We start from the raw sequence: 13,025 nt of genomic DNA, 5'->3' as shown, positions 1-13,025 counted from the left end.
GAAATAAAGCATGACCATCATGTTTTGTAACTAATTTATTTTTTTCTCCTTTTTTAATCTGTCTTACAAGTTTACCATGACATTTTAGTGACAACAGTGCTAAACTAACTCACAAACAAAAAGGAGACTAATTAAAAATAGGCAGACAGCGAACATCATGATACATTGGCATAAAATTATCCCTTCAGTGTCCTTTGTAAAAACACTGCTAAAAACCCAACATTTTCCATGGCAATACTGAGTCAGATTGTTTTATAATATATAGAATTATATATGCAGATCCTCACAGCTCAAGTATTTGGTTAGGGTTTGCACTCCATATTTAAGGCAAGAAAACATTTTCTGCTTTCTTGAACAAAATCTCTATTATTGAACTGAACTTCTGACCTACACAAATTATGGATATTGAAAACTTATTTGCCTTCCTCCCTTTCCCCCACAAGTTCAGGAATCACTCAGGGTTTTTCCAGAATTTTTTACTGCTGAGCACAATGATAGAGGCTCCTCTCAGGCTGGAAGGGCTTTCTGCTCCTGTGGATTCTCTGGCAATGAGAACTAAGACATCTCTGCACAGCCTGAACCACCACCAGCTCTGGAGTCAGTGGAAATTAGAAGTTGGTTACATGTGCAGAGCTGAAGGACTTTTGGGAAGGAGGGCAGCAACACCTACTGGTCGTGGTGCAGACTGAACACTGCTTTGGTTTGGTTTTTAAATTAACAGTACTGAAAAAAGAGCTTTTTCTTACTAAAAGTCATGGCTACATTATTGCTAAAATATATCAGCACTCATAATTTCTGACCCCTAACAATAAATAAATACTCATAACTGAGCTGAGCTCTAGCCTTTGATATAAAACAGGACCTAAGGAGTCCTGCTGATGATTCCTTAAAGTCACTGAAAGATTTACATCACACACTTTAAAGTGCACAAAGCCTTCTTCCATCTCTAATTATTGCCTACTCAAAGCAACTCAAATATTTTGGACTGAACAATCTGAGCAGCCTCATTTTTTTTCCTACACTATAAAATAGTGCAAAGTATTTAAATGGTTTCTGCAATTCTTCAGTATTTTTACCACGCATTCCTTTAATGTCCAAAAGTAAGTTTTCTCCCAAATTTACTTGGAATAATATAGAACAAAACATATACAGAAGTTTTATGATGCACCACATCCCTTTCAAAAATAAACCACAGAGTAAAAACTCCATTTTCAGAAAACACTTAATTCAAAATTAAAATGTTCTCAACTGTAAATATTTTAAATCAACTATAACAAATCTGCATTCAGCAACTGTATTTAATGCTTCCTTTAAATTTCCATTTACAAAAATATTTTATTCATTTTTTCAAGTTGTGTGTGTCTATAGGTCCTCTGATACACTACCCTTAGGCATCAGAAGTTTTCCTGGTTCTCATCCAACTTTGGAAATAATATCTTCTTGCTTCAGGTGTTAAAAGGATTCATACATTATTTATAAGGACTGCTAAAATCTAACTCCTGGATCTAACTTGCAAGAGAAAGAGTATAAAAAGTTACATACAGAAAAAAAAGAAAAAGCCCAACTGTCCCCATTTCAATTTTTAGCCTCTCTCTGTACGTCGTGCATTGCCAGGCTGAGTCTGTAACTCTCCTCCCTCCCTCCCCAAGCTCAGATATTTGTCTGCAGCTGCTTTGAGCCTTACTGGATTTGACTTTTCTTGCATATTTTAAAGTATGATTTTCCCAGGGAAAAAAACCTAAAACAACTACAACACTGCTGGGCAACTTATTACACTTCAAAGATGCTGGATTTCTCTGCCAGAATGGTGTTTGTTTACCTCCTGAAGAACCAGGCTAAAGCAAGTAGCCAAAACAGGGGAGCTAAAATCCTCATTCACCTCTCAAAGTCTTCTTCCTCAGTACTTTTCTTATATATATGCTGTGTACACATATGATATTTACATTTTGTTTGCCTCTTCCTGGTTTGAGGGAGTGCATTGTTAGATTTTTAAAACAACCCTTTTAACAAACTTCACAAGGGTGAGACTTTAGGATCTCCTTACCAATTTAAGAAAGCATTTCTGTTTTGAACAGCAGCTTAATTTCCTGAATTGTATTAAAGCAAGAAACATTGAAATGCTATTGATCTATAAAAAACAACTAAAGGAAACAGAAAATTAAAAGTCCACCAAGCCTCAGAAATACTCACCAGGATGAATAAGTCCTCAGCTTGTTACTGGAGTGAGCAAATTTGTTCACAACACACCAAACCCAGCACCTGCTCCTCAGATCCCTGTTCCTGACCACAATTTCACTTGCTCTGACTGGAGCACACAGCAACTGCATCTTTAGCTGAACATGATGCAAGAAAACCTGAACATTCCCTTCCTACAGCTTGCCAGATCACTGGGATACTGCCCCTTGCCACACTTGTAGCACAGCAATGGATTTCTTTTCCCATAAGGTGATGTTGCTAATGTTCATCCTCACATGGGCAGAGTTTTTACACCTATTTCACCAAGCAGAATTTGAACCCTTAGTTCTTAAAAAAGAGCAATGTGCACAATAGAGCATGATATCCCTTCTGTCCCCCAAAAAATTTTAAATTAAGTATCTTGTGCAGGTTGCATCTGTTCATTACACTCCTTTGGAAAATTAAGTTCTTCTGTCTGGAACTTTTATACCCATAGCCTTCCATATATTTATTTCCACACAAAGTGCAGTTGTGTGCTGTTCACTATTCAAAGGGCAAGTCAGACTAGGTCATGTTTCTTAAAGGTTTATCTTATTAGCAATCAAGTCTCATCTAGCTGAAAAATAGAGAAAACAAGTATGCTTTTTCCACTGCCACAGTTAAAATTTTCAGGTCAACTGCATCTCACAGCACTTGTATAGCTGGTTTCACTCTTTCCTCAACCTTTGCCTCTGTGGGACAAAAAAGGGAAGGAGCAGCTGGAACAGTGATGATGAAATCCTAATCAACATTAGCAAAGAGATTTAAAAGGCAGTGCAATGCCTCTAAAATACTCTTATTAACATATCTTAAAGGTGAATTCATTTTAATTGGGAAATTAGGTGTTTCTGTTTCGTTAGGTTGGGTTTTTTGGTGAAATTTGTTGCAAGTAAGGAGAAACAGCTATCAGGGGCAGGAAATGCTGTGCCAGTCTCACCAGCCTTCCTTTTTCTACCTTTACCAAATTACAGAAGCCCTTGAAGGATGCAGAAAGGGGAAAGTAATATATAAAAAGCAATGCTAAGCATTTATTCCTATTGTCATCTGAAAATTTAAAATTTAGAATGCATTACTGAAACATGACATAACACGGTGAATTTTTGGCACGAGTTGATCTGGAAGGAAAGCAAAAACAGTGAACAAACCTGCCACAGCACTGCTACCTGTCTGGCAACCCTGCTTTGGTAAAACCCCACAAGCCACAAGCTGGAGCTGCTGGGGGATGCCCACAAACACCCAAACACACCAGAAGTGAAAGCAAAGGATTTCCCACCTTCCTGAGAGGAGACAATAGGTGGCAGGTAATCAGGGATGTACTCCTTCCTCTCCTCTGCATCCTTACTTCCCAGCTGGGGGAACTGGAGGACATTGTTCTTGCTGACAGGGAATGAAGGGATTTGATGTGCAAAAGTGACAGGTTCAATATTGTGGATGTAATCTTCCAGCTCATGCAGGTTAACCCCCATAAGCTTGAAGGCATCGCCTACGTCATCCAAAATCGGATCTGTGCGGCCATCTGGAACAAAAAAAACAACAAAAGAATAAAATTTTCACAGAAAATCCAGGTTAAAAAAATTCAACCTGAAGATGCTTTGAGGTTACAGTCCCCCAGCTCACCAGCTGTAAGAGAAATGGATTTAGTGCCCCACAGTTCTATCAAGTTTACTTTCAGAAGAGTTTTGTTTTCTTACTTTCAGAAGAGTTTTGTTTTCTTACTTTCAGAAGAGTTTTGTTTTCCCTTCCCAATCTCATCACTTTGTTTCAAATCATGCCATTGAAAAACTGCACTCCAGGAAAGTAAATCAAACCCAAAGGAGGGAGCAACAACAGGCAGCTTTACCTGGCAACAGTCAATTAACACCACACAACCCCATATGCAGAAAGTGCTCTTTATCAGTTGGAACAGATCAAATATTATTGCTCAAGCTAGAAAAGGAATAATTTCCTTTTTTTGAACTGACTGTAGTTTACAGAGAGGAAAGAAAAAAAGATATTAAAAAAAAACCTTCACAAAGTATCTTTCCACCAGATGAAATCTACAGGTTTCATAAACTATGATCCACTTCATCTACTGGTTAGCTACACCTCCTGGATAAAAGAGAGGAATATTAAGCAGTGGTCTGATGAGGAGAGAATATTTTGTACTATACTTCAGGGTTGATTTCCTGGGGGGCAACTTAAGTTTGATTCTCCAGCAAAAATCTTACTTTCTTCAGAAAAAGCACAATGAAATCTCACTGGCCAGGTAGTCAGGATCTTTATTTAATAGGATTTTCAAGAAAACAGTCCAACAGAGGATGCAGTTTGTGCTATACCATTAATTTGGCTCAAAGCTTTAAATTACACTTGCAGAAGTCCAAGTACCTCAGTTTCCCTGACTGGACAGAGGAAAATCCCTCGAAAGGCCTCCAGAGGGAGAAGTGGGCACCTGGCTGTGGCAGCCAAGGCACCACTTGGAGTCTATTCCTGACTTCTCATAACAACAATAACCCAAAAACAATGCTGTAAACCCCAAACATGACTTTTAATTCAATAAAATCTGAATTATTACAATTCTGTAGAATTGGCTTATGAAGATATTACATCCCTATATGATGATAAGCTGTGATTTCCTTTAAAAAGTAATTATGGAAAAGCAGCCAGTGCTTATTGAAGGAACACAATGGCTATTGTGGAGCCCTGGCTCCAGAGAATGGGGGGATGCTCTTTTGTTTGTCCTTTAACCTAATCTCTTCGTGGTTTATCTTGAAGCCAAGGCAGCTGGTTCTCACATCACTGCATGAATTCCACCCCCCAGCCAACTCACGCCTGCAGGTACGTTTAGAAAATGAGAATTTTGTTCTAGAATTTCCCTTCTTAAGTCTTGTGGTGAAGATAAGGATAATACTCAGATTATGGGGTTGATTCTCAGCTCTCCAACACTGGCCTCTTGTGTGACTCCAGGCAAGTCTTCCTTGTGTTTTAATTCTTTGCACAGCTAAAAGGGAGAGCAGACCAAGTTACTGCCACTTCTACCCTCCTGCATCTGGAATGTGAACTCTGCAGGGTGAGAAGCACCTCACAGTTTGTGTTTGTGCAGCACCTGAGTGTTTGTATAACTGCAATACCAGTCTGCTCTGCAAACTCCAGGCTTGCATGCACATAATTACATGAGGATATCACCACTCCAGAGATCCTTATACTAATTAGGGGGGAAAAAGTGTGCTTTATGCTTAAAAAATTCAATTCAGGCAATTGACACCACTAAGAAATTTTGTGTTGTTGCATTTAGTTGCTCTGCAGGCTATGAAGGTACCTGTGAACTCACTGAAGCATTTTCTAAGGTGTCAAGATATAACAGGAACAAGTTTGACAGACAGCTGAAAAGAAAAACTTGGGGAAAACTTTTCAAAGGTCTTTTCCTAGATCTGCACATGATCTTTTTAACCTCCAGAAAAGTGTGCTGACATGATCAGCAAGTGATAAATGCTAAAAAGGAATTTTCTACAAGTGCTTTTTAAGAACACGTGGCAGAGAAACAGCTACTATGTGTAACTGAAGCATGGAAATATTTAACAACTGTATCATGAAACAATTATGTGTATTAGAAAGTGGGTTCAAAAGGTGACCAAAAAACCCCAAAGAAGATTCAATTTTCTCACAGCTTTGACATTTGCCTCCAAAGAGACAATACCAAGTTTAAAGTTTGATTGAAAGCTAAAAATAATGTTTAAACCTGCAACTGTCAGAGGGATGAAAGGATGCAGCAGTTAACTCTTCTTTTCATGGGAGTGTCCTCAGTGATAAAAGTGTTTGAAAAAACTTTCAGGTCTGTATTCTGTAAATAGTCTTTAAATATCTGTATTTAAAATCAAACTAGTTATCAACTGGAAATTATGACAGCACAAAAGTACATTAAGTGTATTTTCAGGTTATTCATCAAATAAAGGCTTTACACTTTTATTTCAACAGTTTAGCATTTCTCTGGCTTAATAAAAAAATCAGTAAAATAGCAGAAGCCAGACACACAAAAGGGAATGCTGACAAACATGCAATACACTCTCCTGGTGTTTCATTTAGTCTTAGGCTTTTTTCTGTGAGCAGATGATGCCAAGAAAAGAAGTTTAATCTCTGCATACTGAACTTATCTCAATATTCTCCACATATCTGTGCTATCCTCAGTTTAAAAATTCAGGTGCTGAAGCCTCCCAGTGAAATAATTAATCTAATGTCACATAGCAAGTCAGTGCCAGATCACAGAAACCTCAGAGCTTTGGTTTCCAGTCTCTTGTTCTTTATACCACAACACTTTAAATACTATCATTGTTCAGGGAATGAGACTGAAGGAGGTGGGAATAGTTTTTCCAGCAAGTTACAACTCTCCTCCTTATGCCCCATGAACAGTGAACTAGGAAAATACCTTTCTCACAAGATTTTAAGCTGCACTATCTCCCTGTGCTCCAAAAGTGGTAAAGCTGTGGCAGCAGCAGAGCTAAATGAAGATCATTTGGTCTGAAAACAGCTCACCAGAAACCCAGGGAATGGCTGAAGATACTCTCAGCTTCCCTGGGCATGAGAACAAGCACCAGGTGAAGAGGAATCTCCACATGGAACTGCATCCCAAAAAAGTGCTGGACTGAAGTGATGGGCAAAGAGAATCCAGGCAGAGCAGAATATTTGTGTGGAAAGTTATCCAGCACTCAGCCCCACTGCTCAGCATCACCTGATCCACAAGGAAAACCAAATCAAACAGAATGAGGATGGAGCACTAAACTCCCCTACAAACAAGGGTTTGGTTGTGGGGAAAAGGAAGTTTTAGAAGCTCCTAAAGCTGAGTTGTTTTTGCAAAAGTCACAAGAATTCCTCCATCAAAGCTGGCCAGTGCTCATGTCACCCAAAGGCACTGTGAGGGGCTGTGTGGGAGTTGGGGAATTGTCTTACTTGCCTTAAATTCAGCCTCAGGAATAGCTGATTTCCTTTTGTCAAACTCAACCCCTCCACCTCCTCCTTCCTGGCCCAAAGTTTGTATGAATGAGTGAAAATCGAACAGGCAAGTAAGCACAGAACAGAAGAGCTTTTAGTTTCATGCCAAGTTTCCTAAAGGAAACAACTACAATTCTGTAATAAATATACTGAGAAAAATTAATGAGTCACCACCCATGCAACATGCAGATGTGTTATAAATAGCTCAGCACTCCCCCTCATGGCTGCTATAAAAGAGATTTTTTCTAGATTTTATTTTAACCAGCAAATTATTAGGTATAGCTCCTTGGTATTTTAATTACAGGCTCTCTCACAGATTCCTGTGCTTGTCACACAAAGTTACTCCAGGATAACTGTTTCAAGGAGACAACACAGCTTCTATCCAGCTGAGTCATAAGCATGCACAATAGGTTATTTAATAAGTTTAGATGCCTTACTTAAATGCACTTAAGTGGGAAAAAAAGGGTCCTATTAATGTAGTTACCAGTCAGGGCAAAAGCATCTTCTTGCCATTGGTGCTCAGTCTGCTCCTTTTCCCAGTAACTTCAGACACATCAAGCAAAAAACCCACATTGTCCTTCTTTATATTAGTTGCCAGTAAGTTAATTAGCTTAAAAGCATCAATATTTAAGGTAATCAGGACATAAAATGCACACTTATAATGAATGTTAGAGGCCCAGGACAGGACAGATCCTTGTTACAAAGTCATTCAAGGACCAGCTCATTTAAGCTGATCACCATCAATCTAATCCTTTGATAGAGATTATTACTGTATAGTGGTAAGAATGAAGTAACTAAAAAAAAATACAAAATCAAAGAAAACATATGAGGTAAATTTGACATTATAAAGAAATGAAAAATTGATTGATGCCAGGTGAATTCTCTCCTCTGTGGTAATTATCAATAAAAATATTGGTAATTATGCTGTTTGCATTCTCTCTTTGCTACAATGAAGTTTACAGGAGAGACTGTCAGGCATTGGAGCAGTTTTGGAGCCAGTTCTGCCTTGGAAAACATTTTGCAATATCAGCAATTTTTCCTTCCAGTTATAATAATGCTCTCACCAGATCAAACCTGCCTTCCAACAAAAATGCAGTTGCATTAATAATACCATTTACAATATAGTCATTAATATTTTTATGTGTATATATAATTAGTATGTAGTCCTGCAAGGAATAGGGACTTGGACTCAATGATCCATTGAGGGATCACTGGGATCAGGGAATGGGTCCCTTCCCACTTACATATTTTATAATTCTATGTTTGCATAAAAATAATCTTCAAAAAAAGTAAAACAACATGAAACTAAAGATCAACTTTTAAACTTTATTTCCTGACTGTTAGCAAATTTCAGGAGGAAAAAAAATCATAGTATATAAGCCCAACACTGAAAATTAAAGGAAAGCAGAGGAAAATCCACTTCTGAATTTAAAAATGAACTACGCAACTTATTACACTTCAAGTTGTAGCAGCACGTAACCTAAATTTGTCCTGTTGAAATATGCCCAGGTGCCCTCAGTGATGGAAGGTAAGTAGCTTCTATCTGACTGGTTTTTAGAGCAATGTAAAAAAAAAGAGGAAAAAAAGAGACTTTAGGGGCTGTGACCAACAGCTCCCCTCCTCATCCCTCCCATGAACTGCACCACTCACATCAACAGACTGGGAATTGAACTCCCTCACTGGATGTGTTAAGTTAAGAGGTAAAACATGATACATTGTGCATGTCTATAACCCACTGCCAAGCTACATCAGCTAAATTCATGGCAAACAAAGCAGATTCTGATCTCTCCTCATGGACAGCTCCAACCTACAGAACCCAGAGCAGACACCTGCAAGCACCAGCTCTGCCACCCCTCTATCAAACCACGTGGAACAGAGTGCAGAACAAAGTGTCACCCACCAGGGAGCCTTTCCCTTTTCACCTCTGCTTAAAACCAACACCAACACAGAACTCTGCTCTCAGAAACCACTCTACATCAGTTTGTTTTGTAGCCTGATACCTTAATTACATACTCCAACGCTGGCTTTCAAATATTTAATTTAAATTTGAGGATAAAACAGCTCGCAGCATATTGAATGGTGTTCCTTTGACAAGCTTTCCACAAATCTGAGCAGCATAATATGGTGTACTTTAGGAGGAAAACCCTGATTTTCTCCCTGTAAGTTCAGCCTCTCCTCCAGCCCCCAACACAGCATTCAGAAGCATTTCACGGCCTCAAACACATCTCAAACCTTCTTTGCAAATCCTTTTGCCTTCTCTTTGCAGCCACAGAAGCTCCCATCAACTACAGCTACAGCAAATGCAAAGAAACAACAGCAGAAAAGTAATGAAAATCTTGAATGTAGCTCTCCTAATGGGATGTAACAGCTGGAACAAAGATCTAACCCAGCTGGGAGAGGCATCATTTCCCTGTGCAAGTGAGGGAACACGTGAGCAGCGATGACAGGCTTTTCACAGCCATCCCATGGTGTCTCAACTCTGCCAGAGCAAATCCATTCCGTTTGGAACACAAAGATTACGTCCCTCAGCTGACAGCCCTGCTAACTCAAACCCCACTGGTCTGACTCCGAGATAACGCCCTGACAATGAAGATGCTACAATTGGAATTTAATTAATTCTACTTATGCAAAACCATGGCAGAATTAAGCTCATTCATCCAGAGCTGGGTTTGTACAGTAACTTATTTCAGGAGCAAAAGGAAACAATTCTGAAATTGCAGGGAGATGTCAGCTCAGTATTAAGATGTCCTTTTACAAACCTTTTTAAAGAAAGAAATACAGGGATCGCTTTAAGAGACGTTGTACAAAAACCAGCACATCACTGGCACAAACACAGCATATTCCCCTTCTCCTCAAAGAAACAAAAAAGCAAAAAAACACCAAACAAAAAGATTGTGATACTTGTGGTACTTGCTTCACCATTCATAGAGGGGAAAAATGCCTTTCTCCATTTTTCAATAAGCAAACCCAAAGGAGGAGAGGTAAACCTGAGCTCTACAAACTCCAATCCTCAGCACAAAAAAATTTATTTGCATCAGCTCTATGTCTTTTCCTCCCAGTCTCTTCCCCAGAATTTGTAACAACCCTATGAAAGGGCAGCTCTGGCCAAACCTGGGTGAGCTTCTTTTTCACCTCATAACTCCATCCTCCTAAACCCTCTCTGTTGTCTCCTTTAATTGCTTTAAAGATAATTTCTGTGTGGATTGGGATACAAACTTCAGAGCTGCACCTGTGCTGCTGGGATGTATGGGTCAATATTGCACAGTCCCATTTCTAGACTAACTTGCTCTCAAATTTGGGCAAAGTTGTACAAATAACTTTCTCTATTCAACTTGAGAATGGATTTCTCTATTCAACCTGAGAAATCTAGTTTGCAGAACACAGTTGTTCCAAAGCTTGGTTACTCTGTCAGACTTGATCTCAATTATTGCTGAAACGATGAAGCAGAGCCAGGACCAGGTACACACACTTTGCTTCATGAGGGATCCCTGCAGCAGTGAGAATTTCTCTTCCCTTCTTCAGAGAAGGGACACAACCTCCAGCAGCAGCACTTCCAGGCTGTGGTTGCTCCTCTCCTGACCAAGCCACTCACAGTGTGCTTCCCAGCCCTGCACACTCTCCAAATTCACCCAAATCCAACACACCCAGCCCTCACAGTCCCTTGGATCTTGATGTTGCATCCAATCCACCACCAGCTGCCAGCAACATGCCTCTGGTGTTCCTCTCACCTCATCAGCACAGCTCCCGCAGCTTGGGCAGAGGAACTGGCAAACATTCCCGGTGCTGCATTTCAGGGCTCCCATCCCTGTTACCTTGCCAGCCACCTCCCAAAGGTCCCAGCACAATCTCTGAACTGGTGGTGGCCACAGCAGCCCCCAAACCCACCACCAGTGAGTCACCTTCTCCCCAGCCAGCACTTCAGGCAATCAATTACCCACCCCAGCTCCAGCCCTGCCAGACCCAAGTGCTCTGACCAAGACCTTCCTCTCCACCAGTGAAGGACACATGGAGCAGCAGCTGCCCCCAAAGCCACAGCTCCCCAGCATGCCAAAGGAGGGGGAACACGTCCCTCCTGGCACAGGAGGCACAAGCAGCCCGGTTGTCCCAGGCACACAGCCTACAGCCACCTCTCCAGGGTATCCCCGTTCCCCCAAGCCCCTCCAATATGGAGATCTCCCTTCATTTCCTTCCTGTCACCCACAGATGCATCGGGAGCACTGACAGCCCCATCACTGCCACAGGAGACCCTCCCTGCCCCATGTAGGGCAGCAAAAGCCTCCACACAGAGACCCAGGACCCTCCAACCACACCCACAGCCTGAGCCCTGCTCCTCACTGCCCACATTTCCCGTGTTTACAGCTGGCACTGACCCTGACAGCCTCCCTCACCCTGCGGGCAGATTGTCACCTCCCCATCCCTTCCTGACGCATCAGCACCTTCTCCTGACATTCCCAGAGCCAGCACACCCCTTAGCACCCTCTCAGCTCCTCTGGCACCATTACTGACCAAGCAAGTGGACATCCCACCCTGCAACCCCCATGTTCTGCAGGCACCATCCATCCCCTCCACCGCAGGCTCTGCAGGGACACTCCCAACCCCAAGGGACACACAGCTGCATCCCCTGCTGCAGGCCTACATCCTACAAATAACTTTCTCTATTCAACTTGAGAATGGATTTCTCTATTCAACCTGAGAAATCCAGTTTGCAGAACACAGTTGTTCCAAAGCTTGGTTATGCTGTCAGACTTGATCTCAATTATTGCTGAAATGATGAAGCAGAGCCAGGACCAGGTACACACACTTTGCTTCAGGAAGGATCCCTGCAGCAGTGAGAATTCCTCTTCCCTTCTTCAGAGAAGGGACACAACCTCCAGCAGCAGCACTTCCAGGCTGTGGTTGATCCTCTCCTGACCGAGCCACTCACTGTGTGCTTCCCAGCCCTGCACTCTCTCCAAATTCACCCAAATCCAACACACCCAGCCAGCAGTGGTGCTCCCTTCCCAATCCCATCAACACCCACATCCCACAATGCTGGGCACTCATTCCCAGGCCTCTCCTTCTTCTCTTCTCCCACTTGCTGTAAACTCAGCCCTTCCATGCTCCCACCCTAAACCCACTGAGGCCCTGGGCATCACTTCCAGCTCCTTCTATAGCACCTCCACCTGGCAGTGCTGGCTAATTCCAGTCCCCCACACACCCAGCCAAACCTCCTCCTCTGCATCCACACAAGGACACCCACACCTCATGCCATGTGCACTAAAATCATCCCCAGCCCACCCCTCCTGCACTCCACAACTCCCATGTGCAGCCCTGCCACACTCCCACACCCTGTGCACTACAGCTCCACTTCCCCCAAAACACATTCAGTGCATCCCTGCCTTGCCACACTCCCCATACACATGTTCCCAGTCCCACGGTGCCACTGCCTCCCCCCTGCACACAAACGTTCCCAGAGCACCCCAAAACAGGGCTTCCAGGCACACCACTCCCTCCCCAGGCAGGAGGGAGCCCAAGCCTGCACCCTCCATCCTCAGCACCTCCCCTTGTGCCAGAACAGGGAATCTCCCACACACATCCCCACCTGCAGTGGGCCCCACAGCCCCCTCAGCACTGCCACCCAAAGATGAGCCACAAGAACACAGCACATCATCCTCCCGTGGACACATCCCACCAGGAAAAGAGGCTGGCTGCCCCTTCTCCCTGCAGTCCATCCCCTCCCAGACTCACAACATCCCAGCAATGGGGCCAACAGTCCCCTCTCCCCATCGTGTATTCATGTCTCCCCCTCCCCAGCACCCTGCAGCCAGAGAGAGTGGGACAGCACCCCCATGTCCCCAGACCCACTGCCC

At 42.5% G+C, this 13,025-nt stretch overlaps 1 protein-coding gene across 1 annotated transcript in view; it reads right to left on the bottom strand.

The window, feature by feature from the left end:
* Positions 1-13,025, bottom strand: part of TAF3 (TATA-box binding protein associated factor 3) — a 114,796-nt gene that overhangs the window by 100,449 nt on the left and 1,322 nt on the right. Inside the window, exon 2 of the mRNA XM_058023487.1 lies at positions 3,488-3,730. Within this exon, the coding sequence (XP_057879470.1) occupies positions 3,488-3,730 (243 nt within the window). The remainder of the gene's footprint in view (positions 1-3,487; positions 3,731-13,025) is intronic.

The sequence above is a fragment of the Melospiza georgiana genome, chromosome 4, assembly GCF_028018845.1.
Source record: "Melospiza georgiana isolate bMelGeo1 chromosome 4, bMelGeo1.pri, whole genome shotgun sequence".
NCBI lineage: Eukaryota > Metazoa > Chordata > Aves > Passeriformes > Passerellidae > Melospiza > Melospiza georgiana.
The sequence above is the reverse complement of the archived record's forward strand: the minus strand, read 5'-3'. Positions and strand labels throughout refer to the sequence as shown.